This window comes from Aptenodytes forsteri, unplaced genomic scaffold (assembly GCF_000699145.1).
Source record: "Aptenodytes forsteri isolate BGI_AS27 unplaced genomic scaffold, ASM69914v1 Scaffold410, whole genome shotgun sequence".
Classification (NCBI taxonomy): Eukaryota; Metazoa; Chordata; class Aves; order Sphenisciformes; family Spheniscidae; genus Aptenodytes; species Aptenodytes forsteri.
Window position 1 is genome coordinate 235,060 of NW_008793958.1, and position 26,772 is coordinate 261,831.

The 26,772-nt window shown below is 46.3% G+C and overlaps 1 protein-coding gene across 1 annotated transcript in view; it reads right to left on the minus strand.

Annotated features, from left to right (window-relative positions):
- Positions 1 to 1,866: 1,866 nt before the first annotated feature.
- The window catches only part of PRKCH (protein kinase C eta), a gene marked incomplete at its 5' end in the record, with an annotated part of 126,882 nt that continues 101,976 nt past the window's right edge, over positions 1,867 to 26,772 (minus strand). Inside the window, 4 exons of the mRNA XM_009283639.2 lie at positions 1,867 to 2,025; positions 3,503 to 3,646; positions 23,895 to 24,083; positions 25,049 to 25,187. Of these exons, the coding sequence (XP_009281914.1) occupies positions 1,879 to 2,025; positions 3,503 to 3,646; positions 23,895 to 24,083; positions 25,049 to 25,187 (619 nt within the window). The remainder of the gene's footprint in view (positions 2,026 to 3,502; positions 3,647 to 23,894; positions 24,084 to 25,048; positions 25,188 to 26,772) is intronic.

A 26,772-nucleotide genomic window follows, 5' to 3' on the forward strand; every position in this document is an offset into this window, starting at 1 on the left:
CTCCTCTCTTGCCCCACTTTGAAGGAGGTGGGTATCTATAGATCAGCAAAGGGACAAGAGGCTGGCTGGCTGCAATGCGGCCAGAAGATGCCAATGGAAGGGAGGGAAGACCAGAGGATGAAGCTGTGCTTACATGAAAGAGGAGATGCAGGAAAGAAAGAGGGAGAACTGGTGTAACACACAAGCACAACGGCAAGAAGAGTCCAAGGGTAACTGAACCTCTGCCCCACCTGTCAAACAGTTCAGCAGATGGTTTAGGGGTAGAAGTAAAAGGGACTCAGTGAAGTAGAGAGGGCTCGGGTGGGAAGGGGTAGCACTTGCATGTAGAGCTCAGCTTTGATTTCTCATTTCTAACTTGGTCTCCCAGCAGGTGAGCACGTACATACTGGTGGGTCTGTGCTGTAACGGGGGTTGTACCTGTGTAATTTCCTTGACAAAGGCCTCTGCTCCCCTACATCACCTCCACAGTTGCAGCAGTGCAACGTCCGTGCAGAAGTGTCCCTCTCTGCTGTACCTCACCCTTTTCTCAAGTTAAAGCATGTGACTAGCCCTATAAAAACATGATCAGTTTTGCAAGAAGTTAGAAATCCTTCTCCTTCTCCAGTAATTCAAATCTGCCCAAGGATGAGGCTATAATCCTGACATACAGCTTCAAGCCCAGCAAGGAGTGCAAAGGTGTGCCAAGGAGCTACAGAGAAATCATCCAACTTCCAGAAGAGCAGGGAAATCACAGAACCATCTCCTAGAGCGTCTGGTTTCTACAAACCGCACTGAAAAATTGTCTCAGCCTGCCTGCAGCAGAGGCTTGAGGCTGCAGCCGATAAGAAGTGCCCCGTCAGTAATAAGCCCTTAAATCCAAACCAAACCAAGTCACCCTGTTTCTTAGATAAGGTTTATCGTTCTCATGGGAGAAAGTTGTCCTTTTGTGTTACCTGTTGGTCAACAACTCTGCTTTCAAGCAGTTTGCCAGCTCTGCAGCTCCCATCACAATAATGCTACAAATAATTTAAGCGCTACCACTTTGGATCAAAATTTTAATGAGGCACTAAACCCACAAAAGGGGCTCTGTATAGCATAATTAAATAGAATGGGCCTAAATAAACAGTAAGGTTTTACAAGTTACATTATAGTTGAAAACAGCTGGGAGGCAAAGAAAGGAGCATTGAAGATGTATGATGTAAAAAGGCATTTCACAGAATGCAAACACTAAAACTTTTCATATCGCACGAACAGTAAAACACTACGAGCACATGATTTCCCTTTGATTTGGAAGAATCTGTGTGGGGCACAGGGCATTTGTTTTTTTCCTTCTGCTAGTCAGCACAATGAAATATTTCACATGGAAACCGAAACGGTGGCAAAGAGAGCCATTTGTCCTTTGGAAAGAAATAAATACTGCAGAAACAGGTAAAGTCAGTAGGAACATCTGGTTCAGGCCATGGGATGCTGGATCACGGCTCCAGAATGCTGGACAGTGCTGGGACTCCTCAAAATAGTCTTGCAAACAATCAGAATGTAACAAGTCTGTTTGGCTCAGAGCTGCAAGACACTTATTTCATGCTCACGACGACTCCTCGAATCCACTGCAAACGGTGACATTCAGGCTGAGCCAACTAGCTCAGCATTCAATTCTCTGGCTGCATCAACTATTTACAATATCATGTTTGTTCCACCCCTGTCAATATTTGATCAAAGAGCTGCATAAACCCTACAAACACAGGAAGGTTTCAATTTCACATTAAGGTAACGTTGACAGTGGTGCTGCTGTATCGCATAAAGTCAGTGCACTGTTACTCCTTGAGAATGAAATTTCTGGTAAACTTGGTTTTCATTTCATTTCCCCCCAGTCCTCTCAGCAGCCCTTCCCCAGAGCTGTAGCTATTGCTGCAGTTCTGGGCTTGTGAATGAAAAGTTTCTAAATTCATCTTGGTTTATCATCGGAAGAATTCCTTCTTCAATGGGAGTCAGAACGGGCTCCTCTTTTATAAAATCTGGATCAAAGTTGCTCACGTCATCTTTGGATTTCTGTCAAATGGAAAAGACAAAGGAAAGAGATGTCAAAAATACGTATCATCTGCTCGATACTCGCTCTGCATCTTTATTCTGGTCTTGCGTGCAATGAACCATCACCTCCATAACCCAGGCTGAGCTTACTGAAAGCTTTTTCTGGGGTTGGACTGGGAGGAGCTGAGTGTCCCCCCCAGAGCCTCTTATGCAAAGCCTTTTAGAACCTCTGCAGGCTTCTGACAGGGAAACCCCTCTCTGGTTTAACTGACGCCACCTCTGACAGGTTGCCTGCCCGGACATGGCAGGGCAGGGCACGTAAGTCAGTTCCTTTCCTCAAGTGGCAGCACAGACCCAGCCATTCGAAGCAGTTATCATCAGCCGTGTTTCCAATTAGCCGACTCCACACAGTCCCTCCTCATCTGCAGAGTGTCTCAGCTGGGTTTTGGCGGATGGGGGGTGGTACAATCCTCTATGTGTGAGCCATTAAACTTGCACAATAATGAATTACTGGGCTGTGGGAAGACAAATGGCTTGCCTCCAGGTGCTGGATTCCTTGCTGCGCACCACAAAGTGGGACTGTTTACAATGCACACACACAAACTGGGTCTGTGGCACATTTTGACAAGGCGTGTGTTTTTCCTGCATCCAGAACAAGATGTTTTATTGACACTGAAGTCTAACGTTCCCAGATCCTGTCCAGCTCATGGTGGACTGAGGAGGCTTCTTTAGCCTTTGGTTCAGGTCAAGAAACAACTCAAGAGCCTGATCTTGAGCTGCCACAGCTCCCCCGAGTGCCTGATCCTGCACCCAGTGATCTTCATGGAGCAGGACTGGGTTGACCATTGCCACTAAGAGCTTGCAGAGTGACCACAGCATGAGACAAAGCCACTCCAGTCGACAATTTCAAAGGCAAGGAAGCCACAGACAACCTTGGAAAGGCTCTCCATGGAGAGCAGCACTCTTCTATCACAGAGCATCCTTAGGGCTGTGTGGCACCACTGGGAAAAGGGGCAGCACTGTGTCCTCTGCAGCCTGTCTGCCATTTGAACCACTCAGCTGACAGTGGCCTGAGCAGGGAACACTGTGCTGGGTGCTGCACAGAGAGAAAGACAAGAGAGAGACAGCTCAGTTCTGAAGGGGTAGGTGGAGTAGGCAGGATGAGGATTACTTACCCTGTTTTATATTTGGGGCAAGGCAAAGGGTAGTCAGGTGCCTAATCTGCTGCAGTTGCTTTTACAAACCTGCATCTTTTGGCTGAGCTGCCTTTGAAAATCCAGCATGGAGGGGAAAAGCAACCTGTACAACATCAGGTGGCCAACCAGCAGCCAAGCCAAGACCAGAGACCTCACCTCCCAGCTCCTGGGCCAAGGCTTTTGTGTCAAGGTTGCCCTTCCTTCACCTCCTTTCCTGTCTCCCGGGAATAAACCTGCTTATAGAGCCCAGAAGAGAAAAAAACCCCAGGGATCCCTTTCTCCCACCCCTCCTTCCCACGTACAATTCGGGGCCTGAACGGTGGCTCCATCTGACGCTGGTTCAGCAGGTCCCAGTCCAGATCTTTGAAGTAGGGGTGCCGCAGAATCGCGCTCTCGCCGCCCAGACCCAGGCTGCCCAGGCGCATGTTGGGGTTCTTCGTCATGAACTGCAAAACAAAAAGGGCTGTTTGTTTCCTCCCATCCGGCAGGGCCACGGGAGAGGGACCTATTAGCAGTCGCACAAAAGCTTGTCCTCAGCTTTCCTGTTGAACTCAGCTGCTGGCCAGACTTCTCAATTTCATTGTACTGGAACTGCATGCAAGGAACTTGACTCATTCTCTAGAGGAAGAAGTCGGGGTGTATTTCTCCTTGGTCCCTTTTCTTTTGGTCAAATCCTTGGTTATCACAATAAGAAAAGAAAGTTGAATTGTATCGTTTGCAACATTATAAACGTTGCACAATGGTTTCAGTGGTTATTTATTTCTGTATTAATTTCTCAGGAATACAAGCTCACTCTCAAACGCTGCTCACCAGCCAGCCAGGCTTTGGACTGGAGTCAGTCCTGAGCTGTGTCTTTTTCCTAAACCTCAGCCTGCTGAAGCGCAGCCAGAAGCCTACGCTTTCCTTCCTGTCATCTCAGGAAACAGAGGGAAATGAGCAAGGCACTGGCTTTTAGAGCCCCCCAAACCCTGAGCAGACGAGAGCAGACAGGCGACCATCTCCTCTCTCGATGGTGAAACTCTGAAAAAGGGTTTCTTTCTGTAACATTTTTACTCTGCTACCAGTGAAAAGAAATCTCAAACCTCAGCCGAAGTGCCCTGATTTGCCAGGGAGCAATGAGAAAAGCCGTACATCATGCACACAGTGCGAGAGGGCCCTGGCGGGTGCCCTTTAGGTCCCGACAAGAATGATGAAGTGTGAGTGCTGCAGATATTTCTTAAGGGAAAGGGAAATATTGGGGGAGGAGGGGAATCCTTTCCCCAGGCAGGAAAAGAGCTAGTTGGCTTGTTAATTTAGGATTATAGTTCTTAAAAATTCAGTAAAACCCAATCTTTCCCCTCCCCTCGAGTATTTCTAATTCATTGGAGAAATCAGGTTATGTTTAAACTGGGAAAATAGCCGCTTTTATTTGCCTATTGAAACAGCAGCATAAAGCAAGCTCCACTCTGGTGGAGGTGTCCAGACGATTTCCTTGAAGATGAAAGAGCATTATGTTTAGCAAATAGCTGAACCAGCCAAACCAGACAATCGGTCACTGTTTCAGGAATGACCAAGTCTGCTGCACCTCGGCAATGGGGAAATGAAAAGAAGGGGAGGTGCAGTGAGAGACCAACTTCATTCTGACTGTAGGAGCTTTTCAGAAGGTACAAATTCTCCTAGGATGAGCGGATAACAGGTCTAGTCATTCCCTACCTAGAGAGACGATGGGGAGAAGAAAGACAACTGCCAGATTTATTTTAGAAGTCTCCCCAGTACCCCATCCTGAGGGGACTTCAGAGCAAAAGTAGATGGGGCATCTGCAGCTGAGACTCTGCAGGACCCCAGACTCTGCTGACATTAGCACAAAAACCCCAGCTCCAGCCTGACCTCCTGAGCCCTTCGAGGACGTGTGCTGCCAGGGGATTCCCTACGGCAGAACTGTTTTCCACCATTCCACCCAAAACATCAGTAGAGCGAGCTGCCGAGTGCATCCAGATTTGTAAGAGCAGTCACCAGGAGAGGAGCAAAGCTGACGTGGCTCTCTGCAACTGGGGTCTTTCCCATGCTTCTCTGGATTCTTCAGCCCTCAGTTATGCAGCATTTCCAGGGTCAGGCCCAAGGACAAGCAGAACTTCCCTGTCTCCCCACCCCTTTCAACCCGTTCTTCTCCCTTTCTAGCAGCAGAACCCAAACACAATTTGTTTCCCAAAAGACTCTGCCCCAAAATTTCTGTGGGATACTGATCCTCAGACAACAGCTTGGTTTCCAAACAAGAAATGGGCCAAGCCAAAATCTCTGAGACCTGGTTCAGACAAGCCTTTGGAATTCTTGAACTAAACTTCTTTGGTTTCCAAAACAGGCCAGAAATCTCCTGGCAGCCCCATCTTTCTCTAGAAATTCCCTGCCCAGCTTCTTTGTCCCCACAGATGGATATCTGCACCTCACTAGCTCTTATTTGCACTGCTGGAACACCTAGAAAGCTCAAACAAGATCAGAGCTCGCTGGTGCTGAAAGTGGGATAGACCAAAACAGCCCAAAAAGACAAGACAAAGAGAAGAGAAGGAGAGCTGGGAATAAGTCCCATGTCTCCTGGCTCTTGACCTACCGCCGCCTCCATTACACCAGGAAGCTTCTGCTAAATCTGGGGGGGGGGAAATCACGAAAGCAGATAATCTCTGAAAAGGGCCGGTAACATGCTTTGCTTGGGTTCCTATTCATGCTCAACCATATAAGACCAAAACCTAAACTGGACCGCCCATTCCCAGACCAGTTCAGAGCCCTGGGATATAAAAGTGTGTTTACATTCCGATTTGCTTGCTTTATTCCACATGATGCCAAAATTGCACCAAGTGAAGGCATCCGATGCAACAAACTGAAAGCCAATATAAATGCATTCCTGGCTGCTTAAAACACCCTTTTTGTTAGGACAATGAGGATTAGCCAAGGGCCATCCCTTGAGGTGGGCTGTTTTGAGCCCTGAAAAACCAAAATATAACATTCAAACCAAAATGACTGTTCCAATTTGACCGGCCAGCTCTAATTTGTGCATTGGACCCGCAGATTGAGAAACCTCAGTTGGGTAACTCTAGGCACCATCTACCCCGTGTTGGGTGCTCAAAGGAGGCAGGAGGAGAGCGAAGGCTGCAAATTCATCTACTGCTGGAACACATCCCCCCGTCTGGCTTCTGAGAGCAATGCCAGGTTGCCACAAACCCCCTCTGAATTAATCCTTGCCTCTGACAGGAGTGAGCTGACCTATGGGACACCCGATCAAACAGCACCTTCCCCAGCTGTCAGGCACGAGCTCAGTGCTGCTGGCTCTCTTGCTCTGTAAAAACAGGGCTTTGAAGCACAAGTGTACCAAGGGCTGGAGTGATCCACCAGCACCCTAAACCACTCTGGACAGGTTTCTCTAAGCTTGTTTCCCAGGTACTGCAACCCCCTAATGCAGGCTAGCAGGACCCTGAAAGTGAATATAAGTCACGCACTCTAAAAAGAGTGTCAACGCAGCATATGAAGAGGTCTCCCTTTCATGGCAGTCAAACTCATGCTGACCTGCTCCAACAAAAGGGTGGGATATAATTTCAAAGGACGGTTGGTCTCTTATCGTTAACTTACATCCCTGATAAACGTATTGTACGCTGTGCCGAGACCTCTCAATTGCATCTGTGCATGGGAACCAGCACTGAAAATGTTTTCTTTAAACATCATTATGCAGTACATGAAATACATTCCTGTATTCTGCGCAGCCGCAACATCCCTGCAGGTTACTCAGCCTGTGGATGTACACACGCCTCCACACCCGGGGGCTGTGACAGAAAATGAAAGATTGGCCATTGCTGTTCTTCCCTTACATAAAATCTCCTGGTGAATTTTGGAAATGGCCGGTCTGTCACAGCCTGGTAAAGGTGGGGTGTTTTCTCTGGGAAGCAGCTCCAGTCTTTTTTTGACAATTGGGCTGAAAAGCAGGCGTGCAAGCCGTGACTCCAGCAGAGACAGTACTGATGCTTTGCACTGGAACAGTTACCTGCCTTACTGTAAGAGGTATATAAAATTAAACGATGAAAATTTTGAACCCAGTTTCCACTAAAATGAGTAACTAACCCTCTCAAGCACTATTTGAATTCACCAGAAATTAATACACTGACAAAGAAGTAGATGAAGTTTTAGTTTGTGTTGTCCAGTATGTCAGGAAAAAACAAAAGACTATAATGACCTCTCAAAGGCTCAAAAGCCCATGAATCCTTTTCTTTCTCTCTCTCTTCCTTAGGCAGTACTGACATTTCTCTGCTGCAGTAGGGTAACATCTGACGGCCAATCTCATGCCGCCTCTGCTATCTGATGGCACTTCTAGCACAGCAAACAAAGAACTTTGGATTTCTGAGGAACTTAATTAGAAGCCCAGCCTTCATCTCTGAGATAAGCAGCTGGAGCCCGTACCCACGTCTCTGACCACATAAGAAGCAATTCTGAACCGAACAGCAGCAGGAGGGGTAAAGCTGTGTGCCCAGAGCACACGGACGCTGCCCTCTGCACACATGCAGGCTGTGCAGGGGAAAGGTTTTCAGAAGTGCAGCTAATCTTTCACCTGATCCCTTCGGCTGCATTCAGAAACAGCTGGGAAATGTCTTACGAAGTGTTGGCTGTTCCTGGCATCCATGGGAAGGCCAGAGTTGGACTCTTGCTTCACAAGTTGGACAGCCCTGAACGTCCTTCCAAGTACAACCCTCCAATGTTTTTGCAGGGGATGAGAGAAGATGTTCAGCAGAAAGTTTTTCATGGCGAAATGTCATCTCCTAATGTTTACTGAGTATCTCTAATTTTGCATGATAATCCAGAATCCAGCATGTTTCTCGACCTCTGGCACACAGAGCCCAGTGAAGAAACACAGAAAAAAATTCAACAGTAACAACAAGGCAAACCAGAGATGTTCCTGAGCAAAAAGAAACATGTAATCACCAAAATCCAAGATGCCTCCCAGCAAAACCAAGAGCAAGGCTATCAATCTTAAACTTGAACCAAGCCATCAAGCCCTCACTCTGTGACCACATCCAACCGCGGGGAATTATCCCATTCCCCGTGTAAAGAGCCCCTTGGGAACATCCTCAGACAGGGTCCCTTTGGGCTACACCGGTTTGCCGAGCAGCAAACCCGAGCAAGGCTCTCACTGACCTCAGCTAACCCTCTCAGCAGCATCGCAGCCAAAATCAGCAGCTGGAATGAGCCAAAAACATGACTTCACGAAATCATTTGCAAACATTTACTGAAAGAAAATGCAGCAAGCCATGACAAGAAATTAAAAACTGGGGATTAGTCCATGGAGGGCCCATGAAGTTACAAGGGAAAAAATGCAGACATAGCAGTGCCAACTGTTGGGAAAAATCTGCATCAGCCCTGGGAGCTCAGCCCGCGAGCAGGTGAGGGAGAGCAGGGGACCCGCACCAGTCCTCCCCCTTCACCCACTACATGGCTCGGACCGTGCTGGGAAGGGCTCCAGGTCTCCCAGCCTGCTAGGCAAGGCTGTACTGGACCTCTCCGGTGCTGCTCACATGTAGCGTTGCAACTTCTGTCTCAAGAGGCTGAGCTTGCAAATTAGTCTAAGGGCCTGGAAGTCAGTGAAGGGATGTTTGCACAAAACAGATGTTTCCAAGCATTAATTTCCTTGAATTTACAAGTTCCCTTTGTCAACACTGGAATCCCTGATAGGTTTTTACGTAACTCATGTATGCGCTATTTGCATCAGGATAATTAATTTCATGAGTAATATCACAGCAACTAGATGAAGTGAAATTGCGTCACCCTCTAGGAAAACACTAACAAGCGCAGACCCCTTCACAGAAGTAATGCACTTCAGGAAGGGGAATACAACCTTCTGCTCAGCCATTCCCTTCACATTGATGGCCATCTGGATGAGGAAGAAATCGTTATTTCTTGTATTAAAGGAAGTCTTAGACACACCAGCTCCCATCAGGACTCTGTTGCCTTAGGCAGCATGCATTTACCTTGTAAGAGAAAGCCCATGCCCCCGAGCAGCTCATCTTTCAAATGCGAGCGCATGGCAGAGATGGAGGCTCTCCCCCATCTTACAGGCAGGGAACAGAGGCCCAGAGAAATTCATCACTTTATTTCGCCAGGAGCTCAAGGGCAGCCCATGGCAAATATGATGGCAGACCCTCAGTCCCTCCTCCTCTCCATCACAGCTTCCATGTGCCTCTATTCAGGACTGTGCCAATGCAACAGTCAACCCCAACCCCTTCCGTTAAAGGAAAGAAAGATTTCCCTGTTCATGATATTAACATTTCCTGCCTGCTGGTGTTTCTCCCACGTTGCTACCAAAGTGAAAAGCAGCAGCAGCACAGGAGATTAATGCCCCACAGTCTCCTCTCTAGTAATGAGGGAGAGCGGGGAGATCAGGAGATACCCAACACGCTCGTCTTCATTAAGATTCATGAGCTAAACTAACAGGGCAGAAATTAACTCGAAAGGAAATAAGATTTCTCAAAGATCTATTTGATCTCAAACAAAAGGGAATCGTTATATAAATAGAGCAATTACTCTAATTAAGGCTTCTCTCCATGAATCTCTCGACTGAATGCTGCAGTTGCCAAAAACAGTTCGGCCGCCTATTATATAAGGCAAACAAACCCACAGTCTGGGGTTTCATTAGCCTTCATCCACCCCTAAACAAAGGAGAAGAAAGATGGCTCTACGGCTCCATCTGTTAACGTCTGTGTTATTTTTAATAATTGGAAGCCAGGAGGCATTAGCATAGCAGAGACTTTTTTTTTTCCTTTTTTTTTTTTAAATAAAAAAGCTGTTCTTTTGAGCCAGTCTTGTCTTTTGCTCTCTTGAGCAAGGCTCCCATCATCCTCCATCACAGTCCTGCCGGGGTGATGCTTGCAAACATATCTCGCTTCCCCATACAAGAGCAATCCAGGGCTCAGACACACAAGTGGGTTACAGGGAGCGAGGGAGTCAGCCGGCCTGATTTCACTAAATGGTGTCAGCTGAAGTTCCACGGCCCTGGGAGCAGGGTGGTTGGAGAGCTCTCCCATGGAAGTCCTTGTACTTACTAAGTACTTACTGTACTTACTCAGCTGGTGCCCGGTAACTTAAACTGCAGCAATTCGGCTGTGGGTGTGAGGCAGGCACTTGGGAGCCTGAGTCCTACTGACCTTCAGTGAGGATTGTGCTGCTGAGAATAGGACTTGGAGTCATTGTGGCTCTCTCGAGTGCTACCACTATTTTACACTGCGGATTTGCTTTGACTGCAGCCATTAGAGGCCACGTGGCATTTCAGCTTCCTACCCTACATACAGCAGGATCGATTGTTAAAAGCCCTGATTCGTACCAGTGCAATTCATCGTGGCGCTGAGCCAGAATACGACCCATGCATGCACAGGGTGCTTCTACCCCCACGCTGGGGTCCTGGCTACAGAAAACTGCGAGTGGCTGAAATCCTTCAGTGCAGAGAAGGTCCAGTGAGTGCAGTGCCAGAGCTCAGCAGTAGAAGACTGCTCTGAAAGCATTTTAAGGAGGGGGGGAGGGAAGAGACAGAGTGTGAGATCTCAGTTCTTTCCTTTTCCAGATAAAAAGGCAATGGGAAGGGAGGTAAAAACCAGTCTTCAGCCCTGCTCCTAAAAACCAGAAGACTGTAACATTAAGCATGACAGCAGTCACATGTTTAATGCGCCAGCCTCAGGCAAGAAGGACAAAATGTCAGTGTAGTGGATATTAAGCAGATAAATTTGATCTCACTTTCCCCTCGTGCAGAAATGGCTGCTCGATGCTGCCCAGTCAAAGCTCGAGGGAATAAGAAGGATTAACTGTATTGCAAACAGTGCTGAGCAAGAGAGACTAGCAAAACAAACCAAGGTAGACAGAGCAACTCACATGTGGGATAGACACATCTGGCTCCAAATCTCCTGGTGGTGTAAACTGATGTAATTTTGCTGACTATCACCAGGAGAGAACTTGGCCCAAAATATGGGGATTGCTGTCTGAATAGCTACAAACTTCCTTGCTGTGCTGAAATCTACCCATTTCCCTGCCTCTCCCCACTCATCAGCAAATAACTCATCAACACTAGTGCAGAATGAAAAGGCCACAAGTATCGAATGCATATTGGCCCCTGATGACAGCTAGTGATTTTCGACACTTCTACCTTTGGTACTCCTGTAATAAATAATAATAAACAGAAATTAACTTTAGTCATTAGATATACGAAATATTTGACATAGGTTTTGGTCAAGATGTCACTCCAGAAATCTGTGTTTTCAGAACTGATGAGTCAACCCCAGTTCCCACGTGGGTCACGGGCTGCTCAGACAGTATCAAACTCCGGCTGCTGTTTTTAAATTACCCCAACTGGACTATAGGTACAACATGGGGATATGCAGGTCAATTACTAAATCAATACATCAATCAGAGTAACACAAACATGGAGGGAGAATGAGCATTTCACTTATTAACAGACTGGGGGCATGATCCCACTCTCGTTTTAAGCAGTGGTAAAATATCCCTAGGGTTGCACGGGAAAACAATTAATCCTTTTCTGATAGTCTTGTCAAGAGGAACCAGGAATCTGTTACACAACCCTGGGTGGCCTATTTACATAGGGTCAAGTACAAAGGGGACTAAAGTGCCCCAGACAAATCTGTAAAGGCCAATTAAAAAAAAAAAAAAAAAATCACAAAAAAGAACAAAGGGGACTAAAATGCCCCAGGCAAAACTGTAAAGGCCAAATAAAAAAAAAAAAAAAAATCACAGGAAAATACTTCAAAGGAGCTTTTTTGTGGCCTTGGTTATATTTCAATTCTTTTAATTTTAAAGTTCCTGAAAAGACACAGCAGGTCAGAAAGTTCAAAGCTGGAAGAACGAGTAAGACCTACAGCCCTGAATAGCTCGGACAGTCAGAGATTTGTTACCCCTGTAGCGGTGCTGAGACCTCCCAGTTAGATGGACTGGCCCCCTCCGCTGGGAGCTGCACAGCGAGAGCTGGTCCCATCATTCAGCGATCATTCCCATCTCCAGCTCAGACCCAGGTTCTCAAGGGAATCCTTGAACCTTCCCCCAAGACTGGATTTTAATGGACTTCACCAAAACACCTTTGAGGGTCTATAATCGCACGGTGTAACTGGCAGAGCTGAGAAGGGAGCCCAGGCCACAAGTCTTAGGCTTGGCCACGGGAATCACTTCTTCCCGAGCACCTAGGAGCACGCAGAAAAAGAAGAGGGGGAAGACAAAGTTGGCACAATGAATGCTCCTTCACATTTTTTCCCATCCCTGGCAGGAAAGAAGAGGATGACTCACACCTGACATTACAGTAGGCAGGGTTAGGAGCTTTTGTTACGAAGCAAATCTGAGCCTGCACGCCACGGACTTAAACAAGAAGCTAATTTCAGCCTATTGGAAAGGGAAAGGTAAAAGACCTAATGACTACTTCAAGATGAATTTGGCCTTGGCAAAGCTATATAGAGACGGCTTTAGTTTTCTTTCACAGTGAATTATTCAGAAGCATGGGACTATTACTGTGGGGAAAAGGAGCACTTCAGAAAGGGTGTGATCAATCGACAGAAGAGATTAAAATCACTGGGGAAAGCTGTTTGCTGTTTGAGAATTAGAAGGCAAAGAGTAAGAGGCAGCACGTTACAGAGATGGACATGCAAACTCAGGCAAAAGAGGTAAGAAGGCAATCTGTGGTGGAGCACAGGCTTGTCACCACCACAGTGTATGTTTATAGCAAAAATGGTCTAGACGAGAGGTCATTTAAAACTGCAGAACTCCTTCCGCGTTGGGAAACGACACGCTCCGGAGTCCTGCTTTTGCTGCAGAGGCTCCAGAGCCAACCAGGAAATGTGAGATGAAAGCATTTCTAAAACACAAAATAAAGAAAAAAACATTTACACAGATCCAGCATAGAGTTTCACAGAGAGATTCAAATATTGGCCTGACTCTGACAGCCAAAGCTTAATCAAACTGTGCAAGAGGATTTATGGAGCCTGCCAACTCTGAAGAGATGCCAAGGAGAATAATTTATTGGCATATTTGAAGGCATTTTTAATATCTGCCTTTGTTAGCAGGCTCCTCAGCTCTGAGGCTAAAGCAATGAGCTCATCTAGTTCCCTCTTTGATTTCAGTGGGCCACTATTGTGTTGTTTCTTTTCCTTTTAATCTTTGTCTGAAAAATACTCCTGGCATCTGGTTCATTCAGAAACAAGTTCATTCTGGCTGTTCCAGCACTGCACATGAAACAGATTATCTGCCTTTTTCTGTCTGTTGGAAAGAAAGAACCTGGCCTGGATCTGTAGGATGCAAGCGCAAAGGAGAGACATATGCCTTGTGCAGAGTGACGTAAGGGAAACGTAAGCAACCTCGCACCATCAGCATCTGGCTGCCTAATTTCACACCTTGTAAGTGTTCAGGAGAGGCCTGGGGAGAACAAACTGGGGGGTTTGGTCCAGCTCACAGAGTGGCCAAACTGACCACCCAGGACTTAGGGAAAAGGCGAGGCACAAAGGCAGCAGGAAGCACATACGCGTTGCACTTGGATGTGCCAAGCAAAGCACAGCCCAGGTACTCTGAGTCACATGTTGCTTGCTGTAGCGTGCAGGGAGGATGCAGACACCCACTGTGGTATCTGAGCTGATGACAGCTAGTTCTGACCTCCCAGTATCCAGGGGCGTTGGAACCCGAGCAAGTGCAGTGTATGAAAGAATAAGCTTATCCAAAGAACAGTTCAGAAGATGTCACCCTCCATGCTGACGTTCAGGGAGAGCAGCTGCAGTGAGTAGGCAGCTTGGACCATCCACATCTCTCCTGAACTTAGACGTCCTTGCCAGCAGTCCAAAACCAGCCCTTTCCCCTCCACTCCCCTGTCACAGCAGACTGTTCGCTTTGATTATGTTAGAAAAATTTGCCTCTAAGTCTTTCTGCTGTGAAAACCCTGGCCTCTGCCTCTCTCCTCATTAATGGCATTGTCAAGTTGCTTACAGCGGTGGGGCCAGTCTGGTTCAGCACGGAGCACTCACCATCTAGAAAGCCTTTCTGAAAATAAGCCGTGGCACGTGCAAAAGGGGTCCTCACCGAGGGTTTGGGCAATCATGGTGGCATCCCCTTAGGATGGGTAGTTTACTCCTCCCGCAGCACAGCTCAGTGTTCACTTTGCTTTCTCTCCTTCAGCTGGGCCTGGGTGGAGTACCCTAGGGAAATTTCTTTTCTGCATCTCTCCAGTCTTCTTTCTTCTCAGCCCCTTATGGTAAGTGCGTGCAGCACAGCCTGAGTCTCCACGGGCTCTGCTGGAGCTGTTATCCTGCATCCAGCCAGACTGGGCTGCCCTGTGCTCCTCAGAATTTCTTTGGAATGGCAAGAAATAACCACCCAAACCCTGTACTCCCCAGGGAGTCCTGGATTTAACTCACACACACACAAAGATAACAATCAAATTTCTCTCTCATTAGGAGCCATCACTCAGAATTCCTGAGAAACCATGGGCTTGTTTTCACCAGAAGGAGACGTGGAGGAGGGTACCCTTCAGACTTACTTTTTCCTCATCTGGTATCACCTGCAAATTTAGGGAAGAAGAAAACCCTAACATACACACACACACACTTTCCCAACTGCTACCTAACTTATTTCTATGTATGCATATGGATACACAAAGCATTTCCACAATATCCACCAGTGCCCTCTAACTTAACCTCTTGTTTTACAGTAGAATTGGGTCACATTTTGAAATGATATCCACAGGCTTCCCCCCATCAACTCAAGAGAAACTGCTGGTGGAGCAACACACTACTCGTTACAGTACCTTGTGGGGAAGTCTCTTGTGTCTGATGGTTACCTGAGTGACTGAGGGACCTAAGGCTGCCTCATACTCGCTCTTCTGGGCAGCAAAGGAATGACAAACTTCTGTAGAAAGTTTTGAGTGGCTTTTTTAATTAACAAGAAGAAAATTGGCCGAGCTGTTGTGGAAGGGCCCCCATAGCTCTCTCCCGCTGAAGATGAATTGGCTGGTTCCCGTCTGCACTGCAATATTTCTTAGCCCTTTTCTTGTTCTCCAGAAAAACCCGTGTGTGCTGCCTCCTAGCAAAGGGGGATAAGTTACACTGCTGGCGAGCCCTCAGTATTGAATATCGCTGTGTGTGATAGCTGTACAAACACGCCAAAAAACCTAAGGAACTAACTGAAAAGCCCTAGTTTCTGGGTTTCAGTCTGTGACATGGGCTCACAGGAATGGGAGGAGAGGCTTCTCCTTTCTAGATCACGGCTTTTTTGACTTCTAGATCTGGCTTCAAGGCTGTCTGGAGGCAAAGGGGATTTAAACTGTGGCACATTTAACCGTTCCCCCTCCAGCTGCTCCCAAGAACCATGCAAGCTCCCTCCTGGCTGCTGGCAGAAGCTGAGAAGGAAATCCCAACTCCCTCACCTTGTGCTCCAACAGCCAAAAATGAGTCCCTAAAACACAGGTCGTCAGAGCAGGACCTGGCTCCTGCTGACCCACAGAGCATCATTACTGCTGCGGCTGAGTATGAAGCACTGATTCCCAGACACGACAGCCCCTTGGCTGTTAACCTGGTAAAGCAAAGGGGATTTTAAGCAAATCTAAAGGAGGATGGGTGTGTGTTAGACTTTAGTGGTGGTGCTGGGGTGCAGAGAGCGCCAGGGTATCCGGAGTGGGTAAATGAACTCAGTGACACAAAACAGCAGAGAGTTCACTAAACCAGAGTATTTGCCTTTTGAGTCAGCATCACTTCCAGGCTATTGTTCTCTAGAAAAACAGATCAACTTCAAGTTTGTCTTTTGCATCCTTGGCACTGTATTGCTGACATAATTTTTCTCCGAGATACGGGTCATGTTTGCTCTCAGCTGAGCTCCTTCACCTTTCAATCCCTCTCACTCTTCGCACTAATCCACCGGCATTTGGATTCCCTCATGCTGTTCCACCTGCGCTGGGCAGGAGTGCAGGCTGCTAAAACCACAGCCAATTTCCTCTGCACCTTCCTCTTTTCTTGCCTGGTGTTTATTTTTCACACAAAAACCACTTGGAGGGGGACATAACCATTTTTGCCCAGTCTCTTAACTCCAGTAGTGTCTTCTTCAAAAATGCATGGTTTTAACAAGCTGGAGGGAGAACAGGCTTTAGTCTCATTTGTATCCCCAAAATATACAGCTACAGGCAAGGCTGCCGAAGCCTCACTTTTGGAAGGAGCATTTCAGCTAGGCCAGAAGTGTTTCAGAGCTCACATTAAGACTGGAGGTTGGCACATAAACGCCAAGAGACACCCTCGGCTTCAGCAGACTCAGCTGTGACAGGAGTTCAGAAATCCAGGGTGCAGAAGGCAGAGCAATGCTAACGCTTTCCTGGGGAGATGGTGCTGTTTTTCCAGCCCCTGCTGTTACCTGGCTCTGAATGTGAAAACATCTAAGCTGCAATTGCTCATCCAAGTTTCCAAGCCTTTGGGCCAACCATTGCTACTTCAGATCATCAGTCCGTGGAGCGACTCGATAGGCTTAGCCCTTCTCTCCTCATCTGAAACCAGACTTGGAAAGGAAAATCTCTGCAGCTTTCCCTGTGAATTTGCCTCCCATTACGCCATCGACTTTTGAGACCCGATTTTCACTGTGTCCCTTCATTCTCCCCTCCAACTAAGCCTGACTGTTAGCAAGACAGTGTGATTGGATTGCATTTGAGAAAGTCATACGTGAAGCGAGTGAAACATGCTGCCAAAATACCACCCCACTTATGGGAAACGAGAGGATTGTATTTCATTTTGCAGTTCACTCAGCTGAATCCCAAAGCCTCCGGCTGCCTGGAAAGCCACCCTCTTTGCTCAAGCACTTTTTGTTAGTGACAATTTACAAATCCAGAACATCGACATGCTGTAACAAAGCAAACTCCAGCTGCACTCTCACCGTAAAAGATACGGTGTGGCAGTCTCTGCTCCCTGCATGCTCACAAAGTTTCTCTTTCACAGTCTCTTCATCATCAGACACTGGTGACTACTCTGTCAGCTGATGGCAAAGAGTATTTGAAAGAATTTCTTTTACAGACACAAACCCAATAGCTCCTCTGGCATAAGCTCCTTATGACTGCATTCAGGAAGGGCTATGGAGAAACCTTTTTTTGGGGGAATCAGAATCAAAGCAAAACTTACGTTTAGAATGAGCTGAAGTGGTCTGAATCCATTCAGCAGCAATTCTCCTCTTCTGCACTTTTTTTACTCCCACAAGCAAATCCGTGCCCAGTTTGACTTGCTCACACAAGCAGGGGAGACAGTTTGAGTCCTCTCTGCCTGACTTGAACCATCAATACCTAAATTCCCCAGTAACACACTCAGACGGGGCAGGGTACGTGAGAGAGATTTTCTACTTCCCTCCTCTGGGAGTCGTGACTCCAGCAAAATCCTGCTGATTTACACTGGTTTAGCTCTGCCCTACTCTTTCCCTAGCTCCTGAGGGAAAATAACAAGGACAAAAAAACATTAAAAAGGGAAATAGATAAAAACTTCTTTTTCTAGAGCACAAATATTTCTGCTTTCAATTCTAAACAAGGTCCCAGGGCATTGAGGTCATATTTGTTTTCCTTGGTACCAGTGCTCAAAAACACGCCAAGAACACCCACTGACCTAAATGAGGTCCTAAGGACCTATCTTGGTTATTATCAGGAAACTGCAAAGATGAACAGGATGCAACCTTCAGAAATCAGGTGGTTTCTGATGGGGGGAAATCGGTGAAGCACAATTATGGTAAACAAAAGCGAAAAAAAATAACAGCATCCGTGAAATGGGTCCTAAAACCTATTATCCTTGTTTACAATAAAGTTACTCATGAAGACAAAGGGATCAAGTGCTTTCTAAACCTAGATATATCCATTTGTAGAGCATTTGTTCTTCTGGCAGAAGAATTTGATTTTCGTTTCAGAGCTTTGTACTGCTCAAGACTAAGCAAATTCTCACTAGTCCTGTTCAAGGTTAGAGGCCAGAACTTTTAGTGAGGGGATAATCCAGTTATTAAGGCTATTAAGGCCTTAGCCTGCAATGTAAGAGACCCCAGGTTTAATTCCCCGGTCTTTCTAGGCTTCCCACGCCATGTAATTACTTATAATCATTTATGTCACTGCACTAGTTGAGTGCTTTGATTTTCCAGAGCTCTTAATATGATGGGTTAGAAAGCACTGTCACAGCTGTAAATCAGGGAGCTCAAGTTCACTTTTTGCTGGAGGTAAACATAGTAGTGATTAGGAGATGCTCACACAGTAATAATGCCGTATCTAAGAGAAATAATATTAGCATCAGGTCTGTGAGAAAAAAATCTACATATTTAGCAGCTAGAAAATCTACTGTCTTCCTTCATAAAATAGCCATAAGGGAACAAAAAAGCCAGGTTCACAACTCTGTGTTATACTGACACCTAAAAATACTGACCAAACATTATCAGTACACTGCAAATATAATACCTCAGCAGTGATCACATTTGTCATCATTCAAAAGAAATCAAAGTGTGGGGGTTTTTTTCATTTTAATCTAGAGCCCCAGACAATCTCACGACAGGATGTTTCCTCCCCTTTAAAGCCAACATGCTCTGATGACTCCAAAAGCTCAGCGTAAGAAAGGGAGGAGAAAATGAAGAGCTCCTCTAGTGAACAGCTCTCGAAGCCAAAAGCAGCTACTATGAGGTTGCAGAAATTCAGGCTGTAGCACAAGTTTGTCTTTTGCATCCTTGGCACTGTATTGCTGACATAATTTTTCTCCGAGATACGGGTCATGTTTGCTCTCAGCTGAGCTCCTTCACCTTTCAATCCCTCTCACTCTTCGCACTAATCCACCGGCATTTGGATTCCCTCATGCTGTTCCACCTGCGCTGGGCAGGAGTGCAGGCTGCTAAAACCACAGCCAATTTCCTCTGCACCTTCCTCTTTTCTTGCCTGGTGTTTATTTTTCACACAAAAACCACTTGGAGGGGGACATAACCATTTTTGCCCAGTCTCTTAACTCCAGTAGTGTCTTCTTCAAAAATGCATGGTTTTAACAAGCTGGAGGGAGAACAGGCTTTAGTCTCATTTGTATCCCCAAAATATACAGCTACAGGCAAGGCTGCCGAAGCCTCACTTTTGGAAGGAGCATTTCAGCTAGGCCAGAAGTGTTTCAGAGCTCACATTAAGACTGGAGGTTGGCACATAAACGCCAAGAGACACCCTCGGCTTCAGCAGACTCAGCTGTGACAGGAGTTCAGAAATCCAGGGTGCAGAAGGCAGAGCAATGCTAACGCTTTCCTGGGGAGATGGTGCTGTTTTTCCAGCCCCTGCTGTTACCTGGCTCTGAATGTGAAAACATCTAAGCTGCAATTGCTCATCCAAGTTTCCAAGCCTTTGGGCCAACCATTGCTACTTCAGATCATCAGTCCGTGGAGCGACTCGATAGGCTTAGCCCTTCTCTCCTCATCTGAAACCAGACTTGGAAAGGAAAATCTCTGCAGCTTTCCCTGTGAATTTGCCTCCCATTACGCCATCGACTTTTGAGACCCGATTTTCACTGTGTCCCTTCATTCTCCCCTCCAACTAAGCCTGACTGTTAGCAAGACAGTGTGATTGGATTGCATTTGAGAAAGTCATACGTGAAGCGAGTGAAACATGCTGCCAAAATACCACCCCGCTTATGGGAAACGAGAGGATTGTATTTCATTTTGCAGTTCACTCAGCTGAATCCCAAAGCCTCCGGCTGCCTGGAAAGCCACCCTCTTTGCTCAAGCACTTTTTGTTAGTGACAATTTACAAATCCAGAACATCGACATGCTGTAACAAAGCAAACTCCAGCTGCACTCTCACCGTAAAAGATACGGTGTGGCAGTCTCTGCTCCCTGCATGCTCACAAAGTTTCTCTTTCACAGTCTCTTCATCATCAGACACTGGTGACTACTCTGTCAGCTGATGGCAAAGAGTATTTGAAAGAATTTCTTTTACAGACACAAACCCAATAGCTCCTCTGGCATAAGCTCCTTATGACTGCATTCAGGAAGGGCTATGGAGAAACCTTTTTTTGGGGGAATCAGAATCAAAGCAAAACTTACGTTTAGAATGAGCTGAAGTGGTCTGAATCCATTCAGCAGCAATTCTCCTCTTCTGCACTTTTTTTACTCCCACAAGCAAATCCGTGCCCAGTTTGACTTGCTCACACAAGCAGGGGAGACAGTTTGAGTCCTCTCTGCCTGACTTGAACCATCAATACCTAAATTCCCCAGTAACACACTCAGACGGGGCAGGGTACGTGAGAGAGATTTTCTACTTCCCTCCTCTGGGAGTCGTGACTCCAGCAAAATCCTGCTGATTTACACTGGTTTAGCTCTGCCCTACTCTTTCCCTAGCTCCTGAGGGAAAATAACAAGGACAAAAAAACATTAAAAAGGGAAATAGATAAAAACTTCTTTTTCTAGAGCACAAATATTTCTGCTTTCAATTCTAAACAAGGTCCCAGGGCATTGAGGTCATATTTGTTTTCCTTGGTACCAGTGCTCAAAAACACGCCAAGAACACCCACTGACCTAAATGAGGTCCTAAGGACCTATCTTGGTTATTATCAGGAAACTGCAAAGATGAACAGGATGCAACCTTCAGAAATCAGGTGGTTTCTGATGGGGGGAAATCGGTGAAGCACAATTATGGTAAACAAAAGCGAAAAAAAATAACAGCATCCGTGAAATGGGTCCTAAAACCTATTATCCTTGTTTACAATAAAGTTACTCATGAAGACAAAGGGATCAAGTGCTTTCTAAACCTAGATATATCCATTTGTAGAGCATTTGTTCTTCTGGCAGAAGAATTTGATTTTCGTTTCAGAGCTTTGTACTGCTCAAGACTAAGCAAATTCTCACTAGTCCTGTTCAAGGTTAGAGGCCAGAACTTTTAGTGAGGGGATAATCCAGTTATTAAGGCTATTAAGGCCTTAGCCTGCAATATAAGAGACCCCAGGTTTAATTCCCCGGTCTTTCTAGGCTTCCCACGCCATGTAATTACTTATAATCATTTATGTCACTGCACTAGTTGAGTGCTTTGATTTTCCAGAGCTCTTAATATGATGGGTTAGAAAGCACTGTCACAGCTGTAAATCAGGGAGCTCAAGTTCACTTTTTGCTGGAGGTAAACATAGTAGTGATTAGGAGATGCTCACACAGTAATAATGCCATATCTAAGAGAAATAATATTAGCATCAGGTCTGTGAGAAAAAAATCTACATATTTAGCAGCTAGAAAATCTACTGTCTTCCTTCATAAAATAACCATAAGGGAACAAAAAAGCCAGGTTCACAACTCTGTGTTATACTGACACCTAAAAATACTGACCAAACATTATCAGTACACTGCAAATATAATACCTCAGCAGTGATCACATTTGTCATCATTCAAAAGAAATCAAAGTGTGGGGGTTTTTTTCATTTTAATCTAGAGCCCCAGACAATCTCACGACAGGATGTTTCCTCCCCTTTAAAGCCAACATGCTCTGATGACTCCAAAAGCTCAGCGTAAGAAAGGGAGGAGAAAATGAAGAGCTCCTCTAGTGAACAGCTCTCGAAGCCAAAAGCAGCTACTATGAGGTTGCAGAAATTCAGGCTGTAGCAAACTATCATCAGCGCTATAAAACATGATGCAGAAGTCACCTCCAGGTAGCAGCCACTCAGGGAACAGAAACACTAAAGAACTGAAGGTCCAGTAAAAATATCAACTGTAACTTCCCACTAGTTAATCACAAGGCTCTTGGTTAATGCCCTAAATTTCAGCCTTTTCCCCAAAGCAGACATAGCGTAGTGCTTCTCTCGAGCAGCGCGTGCGCATTTCAGAGAGGCAGTTTTGCTTTCATTTGGGTTTCACCAGCAACATGTGATAGAGCAGACAGGCAAAGCGGCTGGAGAGGAGACCTTTTTCAGGCAAGTAACCAGCAATTGCTAAGCTGACTGTGCAGTTTTGGAGACGCTCGGTCGATCTCTATTTAAATTCTTAGCTCCCTCCTCAATTCTGGCCCTCCTTCTCCAGTGCCTCTCATCATGCTGCTTGCCTGTTAATCACAGAAGGGACACACTGTTAAAAGTTGGGCTCTGAACATGGGCTAGAGCAGCCTGGGGTGACTGCAGCTTGCGCTGGCTGTTTCTATGAGGCTCCTATCAGAATTAGGAAAATAAGCATTTCATCAAGAGGCTAAAACACCAATCATATTTTACTATACCCTGAAATCCCTGTTATGATGAGCATCTATCTGACCGCATTTTACCTCCATCTCATACTTATGCAAGATACCTGCAACAAATCCACTCTGCTATTACTTGTCACTGCAGAAGATGAATTGGCTCAGGCATTCAAGAGTCCAAATCCAACAACATGAACGCTGCTCCAGAAACTGCAATGAGTCTGAACTTCACATTTTTTTTTATTTTAAATATGTTGCAGGTTATTTCCAAAACCCAAGAGGGCCTTCAGCATGACAAACGATCACTCCTGAGCACAACCTGTGATTTCAAAGCACAACCCTTTGCCTCCTCAAGAAGGCGATTTTATTCTCAGTTGATTTCTGTAGAATTTATTAGATGCATTTTCAGCTACAGAAAGTAGTTGCTCAGTTCATATCCAACAGAAACCTCTCAGCAGAAAACTTCCGGATTCTCACTATTAAAGATCTGATGGAAACAAACTGTCCTCTTTCCTTTAAATGCTCCCATCATTCGTTAACCCATTTCTCTGAGTCAGTGCTCCACAAGTTACTATAAATTACTATCTTATCCAACTATTTCTTAGATCGTCTATTACTACAATATTTAGTAGCATCCAGTCTTAAATGCATCTTTGTTCACAGTGCTTTTGCAAGGAAAGGAAATACTCTGATCCTTCTCTCTCCAAAGGGTGCTTAGAGATATTAAGTGCCTTGGTCAGGGGCAGGAAGAAGTCAGTAGCAGAACAGCCAAGTTAGGTCTCCTGATTCCTAGGTTAACAACCTCGTCATTTAATCACCTTTTGATTCATTACAGTAAAGCCAGGCAGTTCCAGTGCACTAGGCACTGTTTGTACACGCACAGCCTGAAATCTTAAAAAGCTTCGTTCCCATGTCACGATGGGATGTGAGGCACACGGATAAGAGCGCTCCTGGGAAAATTCAGGAACGCATGGTAGAACAGGGACTAAGTGTAGCCAGCAACAACTCTCCTCAAACTGTTTGCTGTACAGCCCCTTTTTTTTTTCCTGCCAAACACACAAAAATCAAAAACCTGCCTTTTTATGCAGGTAGACAGCAATCCCTGGGGGATGGCTGGTATTACCAACAGTCAGAACGAAGGATTATCATGAAGACTTCACCTCTTGGCCACTCCAGTTGCATGGAAATCATATGGTCACTACTGATTAAATACTGTGTATACCTGCTACTTCTGTTCTGGAAGGTGACCATATGTTGTAAATCATTAAGTCAGCAGGGGAATGCCCAGACACACAGACATGCACACACTTTGCCTGCCAAGTTGGCTGCTGAACCGTATAGAGGACATAACTATGCAAACACACCTAAATGTGGCAGGATTTTTTTTTTTTTTGTTTACCCTTCAATCCAAGATAAGAAAAGGATCAGGGTCAGGGTAACTGCAATTTCTGAGTGCCCATACCCCAGCCCTGTCTTCTTTTGCTAGATTTGGGCTGAAGAAAGCCAGGACAGAGAACACGCAAACGACCAAAGGAACTCACTGCTTTGAGGATTGCCACCGCATCCTGCTGAAGCCACGTTGGGTAGACGACTTCATCATTCAGAATGGCCTCAAAGAGGTCGTCCTCGTTCTCCGCCTCGAAGGGCGCGTGGCCGCACAGCATCTCGTACAGCAGCACGCCCATGGCCCACCAGTCTACGTCAGGGCCATACAGCATCTCCTGCAGGATCTGAAGAAGGGATGGGAAAGAAATATCAACCCTGAAGCTTCTTAAACTGAGCAGGGGAGGAAAAAGGATTTGGAAACATTAATGCAAAAGTTCTTGCTACGTCCTAACAGCGCTCTCTGCCAGGCTGGCTGTATGTCCAGGAACATATAGGCGATCTCAAGCTGGAAACCCCCAGATCAGCACAAAGGTACATCAGATGCATTAAACAAGGGCTGAACTAGCTTGGCTGCTCACAGGGTCACCTGGGAAACAAGCCCTTAGAAATGATGCTAGGGCTTAGCAGGAGGAGAAGGGGCATTTCAGCAAAACTGGCTGAGCCTCTGAAGCAGCAGAGCAGCCATGTGTGCGGGTTGACATCGCCTATTCCTTGCCTCTGGGAAGGAAATGCTTACCCGGCTCCAACGGCAAGGCTTTCAGCTGGAGAGGGGAAGGAGCGCGAGTGTGTGAGAAAGGCACAAACACCAACCACAGACAAAAATTCAGTTGTGTTGAAGAAGGATCTGAAACCCTGTCAGAACATCTGGCAGCATCTGGAGGGCAGCTGTTCCTTAAAAGAGGTGTTTATTAATTTTGTAGTGAGATTGGGGAATGACAGGGAACAGGAGGAGGTAGAAAAAGGAACTGGGAAACGAGGGAGAATTCAATCTCCTTTCAATCAAACTGGGCCAGTATCTGTATGTGCCTCTCTCAAGATTTTTGCAGCTGTGCCTCCATTCTTCACCTCACGTTTCCTAAAGAAAAATATAGGCTTATCTTGGTGCCTATAGCAGCCTGAAGGTTTACTCATGCTTTGCTTGCACAAGGGACTGATAATACAAGCAATACATCTAGGAGGAAAACCTTGCACCCAGCAGTCAAATAAGGTGTAGCTAAAGACACCAGAGAGTACACTTGCTGTTCTAAAGCTAACCTACGCTTTTCATATTGTAACCAAGTTTTCCTGGCCAAAGAAAGGTTTCCTATACCTCCGGAGCGATGTAGTCTGGTGTTCCACAGAAGGTGGCTGTGGTAATGCCATTGTGAATGCCCTCTTTGCACATCCCAAAGTCTGCCAGCTTGCAGTGACCCTCGTAGTCCAGCAGCACGTTGTCCAGCTTCAAGTCCCTGCAACGAGAATTGTTCACCGAGTTGCTACATGCTTGGAGCAGCCCCAGCACAAATGGAGGCAGCGTCCCAGGCCTCAGAAGCTTAACCTGTAAACTGGACAAGCCTCATCATCATAAAAAAATAAACAGAAGTCATGCAGGAGGGGTTTTCTTTTGCTTCATCTCTTACAGAAGGGAGGGAGGAACAAACATCATTCTTCCGAACTGCATTTAATATGGGCAGGTGCTATACGAGTTCGCCCACATGGCTTTCCAAACACACCACAAGCCTGGCTGGCAGAGCTCCCGCTCATTTAGCTCTAGGACTCACTGGAGCAGAGGTTGCCAGAGCTGTCAAACTGTGTAACGATGTTATGATGCAGCAAAATGCACCGCACAGGACATGCTCTGATTCAGCAAAGCGCTGCGCTGGGAGCACACAGCTGAAGCCAGGGAGGTGTGCAAGACCTCTTCAGAGGGGCAGCAGATCCCCTTTTCTCCTGAGGTGTGGGGGGTTAAGTCCCAGGCTTTGCTGTATTGCGGCAAGCCTGACTGATAAACCCCACCTGGAGTGTTATCCAAGCTGAGAAGAAAAGAAACTCCCTGCCGACACCACGCCAACATGGGCAGGGGGAATCTTCGGCCAGCATGGGATGCCTCCATCATAAAGCAAAGTCTTCAAGTCCTCCCAGATGTATCGATTCCAGCAGGACTGCACTAATGTAAGAAGTGAACGTCCCCCCTACTGCTCATTGGGGTGGGGACATCCTTGTCACTGTCACAAGAGACCTGCAGCCAAACAAGCTGCAGGTCATTGCTGCTCATTTTCCAATACGTCACCTCTAACAGCCTGGGAGCTCCCCATCAAAAGCAGAGCTGCCAAAATGAGAGAGCCCTAACAAAGCTTATCAGCTTGCCTGACCTTGAGATTGTCTGAGGGAATAGCCCACAGTCAGAAGCACCGTCAGGAACATGACCAGAAAGCACGGAGTCATCTGCAGACTTAGGCAATGCCTTCCTAAAAATACATACCAGCTCGTAGCACCTCTGCTTTTCAGCTGCCAAACAAGCTCTAGGCACCGTCACAGATGGAGGAAAGGAGCTATGATGGGAGCTCTGTGCAGTACAAGTAGGTCACAGTTAATTTTTTGAACTGTCTCAGGTATCGGCCCAAGAGTTGCACTGAGCCCTCAGAGCAGCTCTGAGGCAGGGAAGCGTTACCATCGCCATTTTACTGAGATGGAGGACACCTTATAGGCCTAGACAAAGCCACTTTCAAAGTCATTCAGATGCCCAGATAAGGATCAAATAACTAAATACATTTGAGGGTCTCAGGGCCCCTTACATGAAATCCATGCTGGAACTTGATCTATTTTGCCCTCTGGTTGGACATCTGTTTCCCTGGGAAGGGGGAGCAGTGGGGAGGATGGCAACATAGATGGTGGCATCTCCATATCAATATGAAAACCTATGTGTGAGCTGAAATCTGAATCCAGCTTGATCCTGTTCATCCTCCATCTATGATCTTAAAGTGAAAATCAGGTGGTCAATTGCTCTGTTGTGCACTGGCATTTCTACAGCCCCAGAAGCTTCTCTGGAGCTTG